The 14037-nt window shown below is 36.2% G+C and overlaps 2 protein-coding genes and 1 non-coding gene across 3 annotated transcripts; all 3 read right to left on the reverse strand.

Moving 5' to 3' along the window:
* On the reverse strand, positions 638–5566 carry LOC105169117 (cleavage and polyadenylation specificity factor subunit 3-I). The gene is made up of 5 exons (XM_011089418.2): positions 5268–5566; positions 5062–5159; positions 4002–4047; positions 3771–3920; positions 638–2531 (listed from the first exon to the last, which is right to left on the reverse strand). The coding sequence occupies exons 1-5, from the start codon at positions 5415–5417 to the stop codon at positions 888–890; spliced, it is 2088 nt and encodes a 695-aa protein (XP_011087720.1). The 5' UTR covers positions 5418–5566; the 3' UTR covers positions 638–887.
* On the reverse strand, positions 5590–5663 carry TRNAR-UCG. Its single transcript has one exon. It is a non-coding gene; the product is annotated as a tRNA-Arg (tRNA).
* Positions 6322–11297, reverse strand: LOC105169118 (multiple organellar RNA editing factor 1, mitochondrial). The gene is made up of 5 exons (XM_011089419.2): positions 10858–11297; positions 8365–8462; positions 8208–8273; positions 7422–8113; positions 6322–6686 (listed from the first exon to the last, which is right to left on the reverse strand). The coding sequence occupies exons 1-4, from the start codon at positions 11202–11204 to the stop codon at positions 7431–7433; spliced, it is 1194 nt and encodes a 397-aa protein (XP_011087721.1). The 5' UTR covers positions 11205–11297; the 3' UTR covers positions 6322–6686; positions 7422–7430.

The following is a 14037-nucleotide window of genomic DNA, read 5'->3' on the forward strand; positions in this document are numbered from 1 at the left end:
ATTATTAATCTAACTAATGTAATAAGATATGGGTTTATGAAATAAATAAATTTAATTATAATTATCAAAAGTAGTTTACTCTAAAATCTTGAATCTTAATAAATAGTTTAAACAATCTTTTTTTTTTTTCTATTTTACTTGTATAATAATTTTTATATCCAATTTCTAATTTTTTAAATAATTTCATATAGCACGTTAATGATCTCTTTCTCCGTCTCAACTTCTAAATATTAGAAAAATATATATTCAAATTCCGTAATGTTTTTACTATTGATAACTCGATATTTTTAAACAAATTATGTGATGAAACAAAATAAAAAAAAAAAAAGTGAGTGAATTCTATTTTTTACTTAAACTTGTCAAATTACAACTAAATGAATTACGGGATGAAATACAACGGTAAGGTACATACAATTTATTTTATAGTTGAAAAATGTCGAAACATCATAAAATAAGTATATAATCTTCAATATTTGATGAATTGTATTATTATTGAGTACTACTTAGTAAGAGGTGATTTATGTTGCAGTTTATATTGTGCGAGAAAAAGTGGTAGGCCATAGCTTGGATTTGGTTGAGTTGGGTGAGAAAGGATTCTCGCGGAGTTTACATAATTGAACCAAATTAAGCCAATATAAGGTAGAAAAATCTAATGGTACTTGACAATTAGGGATAGCAAATAGGGTGAGTACAATTTTGTTTTATAGTGAGGGATGGCAAATGGGTAGGTGAGAGGCCACCTTTTTTTGATTAAATTCATACCAAGACATGTTTCTAGTTGCAGTAACTGTGATGCCTACAAAGATTACAACAACTACGAGCAAGTATAGCAAGAACAAATGTAAGAAGGCAGCCGCTGTTTTTTGAAGGGTGGTGGGATTGAGACACTAGCAAGATCCCTGAAGCGGTATCGGCTTTACCGCACTTCTGATTCGTCTGAATGCTGTCCTCACTCGTTCTTTGAGACCTTCGTTCTCACTTTCAACTTCACCGCTTTGTTTATCAAGATGAGCCTCAATCCCATCAACGTTGATCAATAGCTTGCCTTCCTCCTCATATTTCACGTCTCCAAACAGCGAAACTAGAAGTGCGTGCATAATCTTGTCTGCTTTCTTGGTTTCTTCTTCATCAGTTGGTTCGTGTTCGGACTCAACCACCACCTTTGGCAGTTCTCGACTAGCATTTAGAACTAGAGCCACAACAGAGTCTGAGACCATATCGCTGATAGGATCAGCTGTCCAGTGCAGCGAAACGTGATTCTCCGACTCCTGTTTCAGTGTCACCCGGTCATGCACTCTCAAAGTTGGAGCCCCAGTTTCCTCATCAGTTGAGGACTCGACACTTTCATAAATCTGCTTAAGCCTGTGCTTAATAACAGCAAAGGCACCAGAATATGGGATTGTAATTCTCTGAATAATGTTACCGGTAGAAAGTTGAGAGAAGATGTGAAGATCCTCGGGAGCCATTATCTGATAGGTGAAGCCTTTTTTTACAAGCAAACCACTGACAGTTTCACCAACTGCAGGTGTCTTTTCTGCTAGCTTTCCTATAGCTTTTGCCATTTTCTGGGAGTTGAAGTGCATTTCTACAGACTGGCAGTTCTTTGGGGTAATGATTTTGGTGTTTCCATCTGCAAAGACGGAGAGGAGTTTCTGTTTGAGTCGTCCCATTTCATTTGCTTCGCCATGAACCAATATGATGTTGGGGGGCATAAGCTCTTTAAGGAATGTGCTTGTTTGATTATAATCTGCATGAGCCGAGAAGGAAATATAGTGTACTTGCATGTTGAGAGGAGCAGTGAGGCCACTTGCAAGGGTAACTTCCTTGGGTTCATTAATAATCGTCTTGGCCAATGTCCCTTCCACAACATATCCAGGAATAACACAAGCATTTTTCTTGTCTGAACACCATTTATCAAACAGTTGTCTCGACAAACCACTTTGAAGCCCACCAGGGCTTGCCATCACCACCGCTGGTCCTATATCACGAAATTCATCGAGACTCTTTAAAGGAGAGATGTGTTTGAAGTCGAAGGGATTTGAATTGGCAAATTGATTCCTGATTCTCTCGTTCATGGAGTTAATGTAGGTCTGGTATACTGCCATACACCTTTTGGCAAGTGGGGAAGCATAATATATGGGGACATTGTGGAGATCAGGATGGCTTGACCAGTACTCGTCCAGTATCAGTAGTAGTTCTTGTGCTCTGCCAAGAGCAAAAGCGGGAATCAGGACACGACCACCTTGAGCAACCGTAGAGTGAATGACATCAGTAAAGAGCTTCTCTCGTATATTACGTGGTTGATGATTCTGAACACCATAAGTTGATTCGATAATGCAAATATCTGGTGAGAATTGGGGGAGCTCAGCAGCACGGAGGTGTCGGTCTTCTTCACGTGAATAGTCTCCAGTATAGAGGACTCGAACACCAGCTATGTCAACCATAAACATGGCAGCCCCAAGGACATGACCAGCAGTATAACACCAGAAGCGAACACCATTAACTTCAAGAGTCTGATGGAAGTCAATAACCTGGAGCACAAGAAAATTCAAGCAGTGACGATAGTTACAGTTTTCTAACATTTGAAGTCAATAAAATGCATAAATAGTTGAAACTCGAAACACAGAATTGCATTAATCAATTGATATCTTCTGAAAAAAGTGCTGTCAAGGACTGAACCATGCTGTTTTACTAGAAATTTACAGCACGGATAACCAAGTTCAAGGAGATTGTAAAAACTTCACACGGAACCAACTCATAAGCCTTAAAATCCCCGAAAATTACAGAATTCTTCCAAAGCACACATTTATTTTAAAACTATTTTAGTTTGTTCAGGCAGCTTTACTATGACCACTTTAGAGGAATATTGAAGTTGATGTTTATATTTTAACTTCTCGGATCTATGCATTGACAAGTTAAAAAACCTGTTACTAAAATATCCAATTCAGAGGAGAAAGTAACAGTAGATAAAGTTTTTATGTCACTGTAAATATATTACATTTCAATTTGCAATTTACATAGAAGCAAATCTGAAAGCCTAAAACATTAAGGATGAGCATCAGCTGATGAAACCTATAAATGCAAGTTTATAGTTTGTCCTGGACATTAGTAGACAGTACATTACTTGTGAAGGAAAAAACAAGTGGGATAAATCACCACCAGACCTCTTTGCCCTATCAATGTCCATATATCTCTCTTCATGCCATAGCAAGCATACAGTTCAGACATTCAATGCTATAAATCAAACACATGTAGGTTATACTACGAGATTGTTAAATTTCATTTTATCTGAGTTGAGTTCTTTTAAGCTCCGAATGAGATGAAAAGACTATGACCAGAGCATTAATGAGAGAGAGACACAGAGAGGGCATTAACAATGCACCAATCCATTGCAAACTTAATTATGGCATCGTACATTACTTCTTAAGGCAATAAAATTACATTTACAAAGCAACATGCTCATAGAGATTACTTCAGGCAGACTAAGCATTAACATACATTTGCAGACATATGCCAAGCTCATTTACCTAACTAAATTTATAATTGCACCCCATAATAGGACATAAAGGACAGATGACCCATGAGATGTTATCCCATGAATTAAGGGAGTGAAAGATGTAAAAGAAAAGAATTAATAGAGACATTATTTCTTTAAAGTTACCTAGGTGCCAATTCATAAAAGTTGATATACAAGTAGAACAAAATTAGTATCCAAACTAAAATGAAAATGCCAAATAGGAAAGAAACTGAAATGTGCTAGATAAACAAACCTCAATCTTGTCCATGGTGCGAAGTATATCTTGTTCATCATATAACATATCTTCAACGGAGACCTTACTAACTTTAACATAATCTGATAGAAGTAACTTGTAGATGGCCTTAGTTGCATGAGTCATAAAAACTCTCCCTCTGAATGTGGTCTGTAACACAAAAGGAGGAGATGAGCAGCACTGTTACTAGAAAACTATACCTCATCGTTAAATCATGACCAAAAAACCAACCTTCTCCAGAAAATATGGAAGCGAAGCAGCATGGTCCAAGTGAAAACTACACATATGAAACATCATAAGCAACGTTAAGTAAAGGAAAAACATTAGCAAAAACCAGAATCAAAGTCTATCTCATAATTATCAATTATCTAGCAGTGCCAAAGCATGACTTTGGTCAAGAATGACGAAGAACAAAATAAAAGAGTTGGATATCAATCAAAACATGAAAACACCTGAATAGTCAGGGAATCATCCAAAAAGAATATTTGCAAGATACATTCACTAGATCCATCAACTAGATGATGATTCTCAAAGTAATCAACTAAGCCACTTCTCTGGGTTACAGCACATCATCTGCTTTTTCTCCTTCAAAACTTTCTTCTAAAACCCTTTCATGCAGTATAACCAACGGACCACATTGCAATATAGGAACAAACAGATACACAACCTAAAAATATTATTTAATTGACATCAATTGCAAGCTCAATGTATATACAATGCACAACCACTCACAGAAACAAACTACTTCAGAAGACTAAATGTGTTGCCTGTTATTTTCCTCTCTGAATAAAATTTTAAACACTGTATGCAGCCACTAAAGTAGGGGGTAAAAGGATCGCTAAACTTAATTTCTAATAAAGACAAGAACCATCACAAGAGCGAGATACATCTTGAAACCAATGCAATCACTTGAAAACCATGGAGATCAGCATTCTAACATTTTTCTATAAAACTATTAAATTAGCTCTTGTAAACAGATTACATTTATAAAGCTTTAAACAGTACTGATCAATCCAGTACTACAACTTCCTCCGACCCAAAAGAACTCATTCAAAAAAAAATAGAGTTCAGTAATTGCTGACACCCTATCAGGTTTCATGCATAAAGAACAATTCATTGATCTGTGCCATCTGAGCTACGAGAGTTCTCATAAATATACAGTTTCTAACAGCAATAGAGCAAACCACAAGAAGCACATTCATCAAAAACGTTATGAAATACAAAAATATCCATCACACTCTAAAGAAGAAGAGTGCATAAAAACAATAAACAGAGTAAAGTAGAAACAAACTGAGTAACAAGAAGAACATCAATGTTTGAAGGATCAATCTCATCGAAGTACGGCAACGCAGCCATGCCCGAAAAAGCCGGATGAATGCCGCAATCAAACTGGAAAAAATAAAAAGTAATTCCGGTCAATAATTCCAGAATCCTACCGTCCCACAAACGCACAGAATTCCGTAAATTAATTAACAGAAAATGGGCAGCAAAATGTACCATAACAGTCTTGCCCTTGTAAGACATGTAAACACAGGAGCGGCCCACTTCATTGCCGGCTCCAAGTGGTGTTATAATAAGCTCATCCCCTTCACTCGACGTCGATGAAGTTCTCTTTAGTGACGAGACTGGTTGCCCAGTTGAAGCCATTACTGCTATCTGCTTCAAATCCCGGACGCCAGTACCAAAATTTTCTAAAAAACTGCTAAAGAGGAAAAATGAAATGGGGCTAAGTTTTAAACTTTGTGAGAAAATAAACCCTAATTGCGGGTTCTGGTCGGAAAAGATTTAGCATAACGTCTGGCAAAAGGCAAAGAACAACCGACCACAGTGGGAGTCGAACCCACGACCTTCTGATCCGAAGTCAGACGCGCTAATCCACTGCGCTATGCGGTCATTTGTTGATAGATACCAAACATTTATATCTTTGACAATTCGGACGTTATCAAAGTCAGGTTGATCAACCTTGTGAGTTGTTTAATTTCTCATATATCGAAACCATTTCTTTAGTAATCATGATTCTCAAGCCTAACATCTGTGATTCATTGACGGAATCTCGTGCAAAAGATGAAACATTCAAACTAAGTCATAAGAAAACCATGCAAGTCGGAGTCCCATTGTCTCATTATAGCGCTTCATATCTCGAGATGGACTCCTTTCAGTTGAAATTAACAAATTGCAGTCACGCAAAATCGCATCTCACTACAAACAAATGGAGTATTTCAGTCGACAACGGCATTTCAAGTTTACAACCGTTAGTTCATTCTTACAAGAATATAATTCAGCAAATTTATGTATTTGTTTTGCTCAAAAGGTAGGTAAGTTTTCAATGGTGGACGTAGCATTGGATCAAGGGCGTAGGTGGTGAAAATATCACCCTCTGTAACCCAATAGCGGACATTAGAACGGGATAAACCCACCCACTGCCACAGTACAATAACAATTACACACTATAATTCAATCCCACATTTTATCAATTAATGAAGTCGTCTGGTGATGGAATATGTAGGTTCCTTTAACCAAATCCCAACTCCAACAGTATAAGGGACCACTATGGATAAAACTCGTTTAGCTATTGGTTAATGTAAGTTATTAACAAATAAAACCACCTCGAGAAGTGATGAATTCAATGTATAGTACATGCGTCTTCAAACTCCAACCAAGGAGGAGCAACTGTATGATTCATGCAAGACTTCAGTTCCACCAACAACATAAACTAAGCAGGGTAACCTATTTACCATGGCCATAGATTCAAAGGCTTTTTCAACATCTAACTTCAACATGACAAGCAATACACCTCCTAGACTCTCCTCATTATGGAAGTAGAAAGACAAATGAGTGCATATTCTGGCGGACAAGTTGGCATCAGTCTTCTCGTAGAGTGTCTCAAAGTAAAGACTGCTTCTTATAGTATATATCCTGCAACCATATGTTCATGAAACCATCAGTAATGGCTCTGCCAACTACTAAATTACAAAGAACCAGAGATGGTGAAAAGTTGGCACATAGAGCATAGTATATTGACGCAGAATAACCAACTGATCAAATTATTAAAATCAAACATACTCCTGCAGATACACCAGGAAAACATGTAAGAAGAAAATCGGCATAAAATGTTTATCCACCCTATGTACAAGATAGTCACTTCGCATGTCTTCATGATGTTAAGAGATGTTCTATCGAATGCATATAAGGTATCAGTAAAGAATTTCCTCATAAATAAACCATAATCCTTCAAGTAAGAAGACAAGTTTGAACCTTAGGATATAAATCAATCAGGATCATCATTAACAGCATCAGTTACACAACACTAGCCCATGAACAAGAAGTACACAATTCATGAAAACCTTTACGAAAGCTTAGAGTTACAAATTTTACAGCAACATATACTATTATAAGTACATTTTAAATTTATAAAAACAGGTAGTATAAACAAAATTCTTATATATACATTTAGAATAATATAATATACATTGGTTATTAATAATTATATCAAATCTATACTCATCAATATGTGCACACACACTGTAGGCACACATGTTACAACATAATAAACACATAGATTAACAGTAAATATTTCACTTTCACAATAGACAACCATGAACTGCATGCATCTAAGAGAAGGCACAAAGATGCAATGAAAGCTGAAACTACCTCACTCGGTCAATTGTTTCCCGTGGATGAAAAGTTCCTCTGTCCTTGAGCATACTGGCTCTCAGGCTCTACTTGATTGAAGTTTCCCTGATAAGGCGGCATTGGATTTCTTTCACCACTTCCTGCAGCATTACTAGGTGGTGGGCTATAATTTTGTTGAGGTGGGAAATTTGGTGTGTTCCCATAACTTTGATGAGGTGGTCGTCCATAGCTTTGCTGTGGCCTTGGTGCATAGCTCTGCTGTGGTGGTCCATAATTCTGCTGTGGTCGTGGCCCATAGTTTTGCTGGGGCGGTGGCCCATAATTTTGCTGGGGCGGTGGCCCATAGTTCTGCTGGGGTGGACCCCCATAGTTCTGCCGTAGTGGCGGCCCGTAGTTCTGCTGTGGTGGCTGCCCGTAGTTCTGCTGTGGTGGCTGCCCGTAGTTCTGCTGCGGTGGCGGCCCGTAGTTCTGCTGAGGTGGCGGTCCGTAGTTCTGCTGCGGTGGCGGTCCGTAGTTCTGCTGCGGTGGCGGTCCGTAGTTCTGCTGTGGTGGCGGTCCGTAGTTCTGACCAGGAGGCCCTTGGCTATTATATGCTGCATTTCCTTGCTGGTATGGTGACTGCTCTCTTGGACGCCTATCCCTATTGTTGCGTCTCCCATAGTGTACTGGGGGTGGTCTAGGAAAAATTTCTCCATTTACATACTTGTCTCCTGCAATACAATGGGCATAGTGAAACAAGAAGAACATTAACAAAGCACTAAAGCAAAGCGCCCAGACTTAGTAACTGATTGGAATAATTCTAACCTCCATATTCCTTATTTACCGGATCAATGTACGAATCCGGCAATACAAATACAACTCCTGGTAGACCTAATGACAGCAAAACTTCAGAGTGAATACTGGCTAATATTGTATTGCATTGTTTAATGTATTTGACATAAAAACGTCATAGAACACCTACTCTTAAACTTTTCAGATGTTTCTTCTGAGCATTCAACCTGAAAACCTTGATACGTTGTTGTACTTAGTGCATATATTTTCTTCTTTGCTTCTTCCACACTGAACAACAATAAAGTAAACAGTATTAGTTGAGTAAAGTAGAACAGCAATGAGTATATCATCGCAGCATCCTTTTCAATACTAAAACTGAACCTGTAGCACCGTGAAATCAAAATACAAACTAAAACCAAGAATTATCTGAAAAATCAAGCATTGCAAGTTTAGAGAAGTCATTGTAATACTTGTCATTGCTGGAAGAGTCCAGGTAAGTTAGTGATAATAACAAGAAACAAGAATATTTCTAGGATGAAAGTTTTGGACAATCTCTTTCTCTCAAACCATTTTTTTGTAACCCGACAAACAAAACGCCAAAACAGGGGGGGAAAAATAAAGAAGAAGAAGAAGAAGAAAAGAATAACCAACTCCAATCTCTTATTGAGAAAAAACAGGAACATGTATAATAACAGAGTAGTAATCATAACCGCATTGCGAATTACAAATAGGCACATCAGATGGACTGAAGTCTTAAACTAAGTAATTCCCGAAATCCCTCTCCAGAGTCTAGGTTCAACCAAATTCATATCACCAAAGATCAAAGGTCATCCATTATAGTGAACACAAAAGTCTCCTCTCTTACATCCAGCAATTTAAAAGTTCAACACTTCGACTAAAGTTTTGTTTCAAAGTCCAGAAACTTTATGAACTATCAACTATGAAATAGCGGCCTGGAGGCCCAACATTATGTTTATTAATCAAATCTCAGAATCAGAGGATGCACTGTAAGTGGTTAGCAGTTCCTACTACATCACCAACAAGGGTTCCACACACAACAATTGCACATGGAAATTCCACGGCAACCGGCGCTGGAGGGCGAGGGCAGCTACTGGAAGGGGGTAATATGGGTAGGGGCCACGATGATGGGGACTGGGTTGAGGGGCAGCGACGAGGGAAGGGCTGGGGGGGGGGGGGGGGGGGGGGGGGGGGAAGGGCTGGGGGGGGGGGGCGGTGAGGGGGAACGGGGTTTTGAGTTTGAATTTTTTTTAATACAATAATATATTTTATTTTATGTTATATATAATTATATATAAAAAAAAGTATACATTTTTAGTAAATAATATCATATAATAATATTTTATTATATATTTATGTATAAAATAATATTTTATTCAAAAAAATCTTCCAAAATCGCTAAGAGAGAGCGTGTATCACACATTCCTCTTTAAGGGGGTATTTTACTTCATTTTAAAAAGTACAAGGGGATATTTTGCTATTTATTTTTTCACAGGGAGGTATTTTGCATCTTTCCCCATTTCTATAACTATGAATTTAGCATTAGCTTGTAACCAGAAAGAGGACAAAAATAGGAGAAAGAGGGCAATAGTGTGACTGAATACCAAAACGATTATTGAACAAAAGACAAGAATAGTACTATATTGGAAATACTGGCTTACGTAATCTTTTTACATCCATTGTAAGACTGTATATCAAATAGCCTTTCCAAATCCGTACTGTAGCATAAAAAGATTTTTGGAAAAAAACAAAATTGTGCTAATAATACTAATTTTATTTTTTTCCATCCCATGTCATATGGTGTAAGGAGAGCCTTAACTGTTTGCATACCATACTTAAAACTGGCACTGGAAGAAAATAGATGCACTACTAATATGCAGTTGTAAAGCTACAGTTTGAAAAAAGAACAGAAAGCAATTGGCATAGGCATCACGTAGTTAACCGAAGCCATACACATTCTGAAGCCTATGCCTTTCAATGTTAATTTTATACACAACCAGGAGAACTTGCAAGGCCCTAAAGATCTTCCCTGTCGTCCTCTTCCCTCTCATCCTTACTACCAAATAAAAGTACAAAGCAATCTAATCATACAGAAAACCAAAAAGAGAAACTCCTATGAGAAATCTCAATGAATCAAAGGAAAAAGGAAGAAAAATATTAAGACAGGAAGCATCTCCGTAAGCATAAAACAAAACAGAAAATATTTCTAATCTTAAGCTAAAGCAACTTCGAGTTCTTAGTCAAGAAAAGATTGCGATAATATAGAATGAAAAACCAACAGATTGACTGGTGTGAATGCCTTGTCTCAGCTAAATCATATATCAGGAGTAAATAAGAAAAACAAAAGGGTTCTTCATTAGCTAAAAGAAATAGCATCTCCTCCAAATGTTACGTGTTACGTGCATTACTCATATTTATTGCTCCCCCGAAAAATAGAAAACTTAACAGAGGCACATTAAGATTAACCCCAACCAGATAGAAATAGGTAATCAAAACAGAACTTCATTTCCTAACAACTAATAAGTCCCCAGAAAGAACACTTGTTTTCCTAAAGCCGAACTCGAAATATCACGTATTAAAAATGGAACGCGCTCAATATGCACAGAAACGCAGATGAACAACGAAATATACAAAGACGTGCTACGAGTAGAGCGTATTGTTTGACCTGCCGAAGATCTGGGCAGCTGTATTAACGTAGGTCTCAATCATTTGTTCTCGAGTAAGATTGGAATCCTTGGGGAAATCCATGGTGATCAGCCAGTGGTTGTAATCGCATCCTTCGAAGAGGATAGTGTCAGGCCCAATTTCATCGGTCTCCGGATCAAATGTCTTGCGGAAAAGCGAGGTGGTTGAAGTGAATGGCCGCACCAATTGGGTGGAGAAGGGGGCAGTGGGGCTCGGCAGAAAGTGAGTGAACGCTGAGGAGATTGGTTTGGGCTGATAGATAGAGTGGTGAAGGAGAGAAGACGAGACGTAAAGAACGCGGCGGAGGCGGACGAAGCGAAGGGCCATTGGCGACGGTGGTTGCTTGTGGTGACGAAGACAGGGTGAGAAGAGTAGCAGGGCTAGGGCTTTAGGGGTTTTGGGTTCCAGAGACCGAGTAGTTGTTTTTCATTTCAAAATGGAAAACCGGCGTGGTCGGGTCGTCGGATCCGCGGGACATGGGTCGGGTGCTCGCGAAAACCAATCATAACAGATGCGAAGTTACAGAAAACTCCCTACCATCCTTCCTATTTTCACAACAAATTTTAAATTATTTTTTAAGTCATTGTAATTATGCGGACAAGTCATTTAGAGTTCTTTTATCCAAACACACCCTATTGAGTATACATGAATGGGAAAAAGTTATACATGAAAAAAGATTGAAAAGCTATAAATACACCAGAAATACAGTATTATAGAATTTCTTTTTGTCTCTAATTTCTAACAAAAACCCTGATTTTACATCATAAGACAACCTTCTACCTATAATTTTTGGTACAAAAATTTAAAATAATCAGGGGGGAAATTAGATTTCCCAAAAAAAATTAAAAAATTTGTCGAAAGGCCATTATAAAATCGGATAAAAAGAAAAAAAAAACTATCAATTGCGCAAGATGAAATGAAAATAGCAGAACTTGTAAAATGTTAGTAATAACAATCTTGTAATATAATAAAAAAATAATTTTTTTATTTTTCTTCATACGAGCTCGCGAGCCATTAATATTTATTTTTCAATCTTATAATCATGTTTCTTAAAAAATAATAAAATAAAAAATATTTAGAGGCGTAAAATAATACGACACACTTTAAGGAACATTTGTGTAATATAAATGTGAAAATTTATGTAATTTTGAAGAAAGTTGAAAAGAGTTAGAATTTTGAGCTGCCATTTAATAATAATGATCCGAATCACAAATTTCAGATTTGGGCTAAAATCCAAGAAAATTTTGCTACATAAAAACTGATGAGATCATAATTTGTTGAATTCAATTGTGAGTTGTACCAAACAGACCCCAATAAACAACCCAAGACAATGAGTGTAGTGCAGAGTGTCAATGAGAAGTATTTTAAGGGTGCAATATGCCAAATTACCCCAATGTCCTAAGTTACTCATATGGAGGCTATAATTTTATTTATTTATTTATTTTAAATAAATTACTAACAATTATATAATGAATTTCAATGATTAACGGTCAATATACGTTTAGTACTAATATCAAGTATATATAATTAATCAATAATTATAATTAAAATAAATCAATAATTATTATTAAAATAAATTAATATACATATATTTATACCACTCGAACCCATGACGAAGCAATAAAAAAAACACCAATTTATAGAGAAAAAATTGATTTAGTCGACCTCTCAATACTGATCTCATACTCAATTGCCTGATGAAAAATCGTTATTGTCATTGATGACTTGGCTGAAATCAACTTCAAAAAAATAGGCAAAACTCCCCTTTGTATTTTCCAAAATATTGCATACTCTCCGATATCGTTACGTAAGCCCTAACGGTGTTGAATTTTAATTAAATTGACCGTTATACACTTTTTTATAACAATAATTGATCTTTAAATATAAAAAATGGACGGTCCAAATCCTAAGTAATTTAAATATATTTTTTTATTTATATATATTTATATATACACTATAATATATATATATATATATATATTTGTAGCGGGAACGACCGCCGCTACATGGACGACAAAGTCTCGCCCATGCACAAAGGGGGCAACCTCGCGTCACCCCATCCTTCTGGGGCCGACATCGCCCCTAATGCCCAAGTTCTAACCTCCATTGCTCAATCTCTCGTTGCCAACAAAGAAGAAGAAGGAAAAATTAAAATAAATAAATGTCGCCCCCTTACCATGGGGGCGACCTCGTCCCTAATGTCCAGATTCCGTCACCCAATCTTAAATCCGAAATGCACTCTTAAATCCTTTAGAAATGCTCTAAAATCACTAGCCAAGTGAATCCAAAATCCCTTCACAAATTACAAGTCCATTTTTGCTTTGTAAAATCAAAGTTTGAATGTCAAAAAATGATGTATTTTGGTTAGAGAAGGGTATGATTAAGTGAAGAATATGTGGGGAGATTCCATAACACAAGCACATAAAAACAACTCCATATGTATTTTATCTTATCTTTAGCACACCATCTTATTCTAGTTAGGTAAAATTGTCCTTTAGCTCCCATGAATTAAATAATGATGATTTCATCATTATAGTTTATCACCAACTTCCTATTTCTATTAAATTTTCTAAATTTTTGTATATAAATCTATCTTTTTTATGCTATTATGATAAAAGAAAAAAAAACAAAAAACGTGTATCGTGTATAATTAAATTTTTCACAAATATATAAATATTATTTTTAAAATTATGCCTGCACATTGAGTGTATCTGTCTACTAGCATATAGTAAAAACGAGATAAACGAGATAATGCAATCTTTAAGAACTGTTTATCGAATTTTTGTCATTTATGAGGAGAGTTACAAATAATTTGATTAAATTAAATGATTAAAAAAAATATTTTTATTTGAGTAAAACAATTAGACATACCACGTATAAAAAATATTATTTAATTAAATATATAAAATCGAACTATTATAATCCACGTGGTAAATACATCAATGTCTAATTTCCATTCAAATTTGAAACTCAAACCAAAATATTTTCAGCTTTATCAATAATTTTGTTAAAACTTAATATGGAATATTTTATCAACTTTTTAAATAAACATATACATTTTTTTGAAAAAATAAATTATAAAGAATATTAAAAATAGCAATAATTATATTCTCCTTCCATGATATTTGTTTAATTACACGTAGACCCATGTAGCTTGAGA

This window comes from Sesamum indicum, linkage group LG8, assembly GCF_000512975.1.
Source record: "Sesamum indicum cultivar Zhongzhi No. 13 linkage group LG8, S_indicum_v1.0, whole genome shotgun sequence".
NCBI classification, from domain to species: domain Eukaryota; kingdom Viridiplantae; phylum Streptophyta; class Magnoliopsida; order Lamiales; family Pedaliaceae; genus Sesamum; species Sesamum indicum.

What these genes read in the sequence shown, in the direction of transcription:
- LOC105169117 (XM_011089418.2), bottom strand. Translation starts at nt 5,417, where the DNA reads ATGGCTTCAACTGGGCAACCAGTCTCGTCACTAAAGAGAACTTCATCG. An exon ending in ACAAGGGCAAGACTGTTATG is followed by an intron (nt 5,160 to 5,267) that starts GTACATTTTGCT and finishes TATTTTTTCCAG; the next exon opens with TTTGATTGCGGCATTCATCC. An exon ending in TTCCATATTTTCTGGAGAAG is followed by an intron (nt 3,921 to 4,001) that starts GTTGGTTTTTTG and finishes TTTGTGTTACAG; the next exon opens with ACCACATTCAGAGGGAGAGT.
- LOC105169118 (XM_011089419.2), bottom strand. Translation starts at nt 11,204, where the DNA reads ATGGCCCTTCGCTTCGTCCGCCTCCGCCGCGTTCTTTACGTCTCGTCT. An exon ending in AACATCTGAAAAGTTTAAGA is followed by an intron (nt 8,274 to 8,364) that starts GTAGGTGTTCTA and finishes TGCTGTCATTAG; the next exon opens with GTCTACCAGGAGTTGTATTT. An exon ending in GGTAAATAAGGAATATGGAG is followed by an intron (nt 8,114 to 8,207) that starts GTTAGAATTATT and finishes ATTGTATTGCAG; the next exon opens with GAGACAAGTATGTAAATGGA.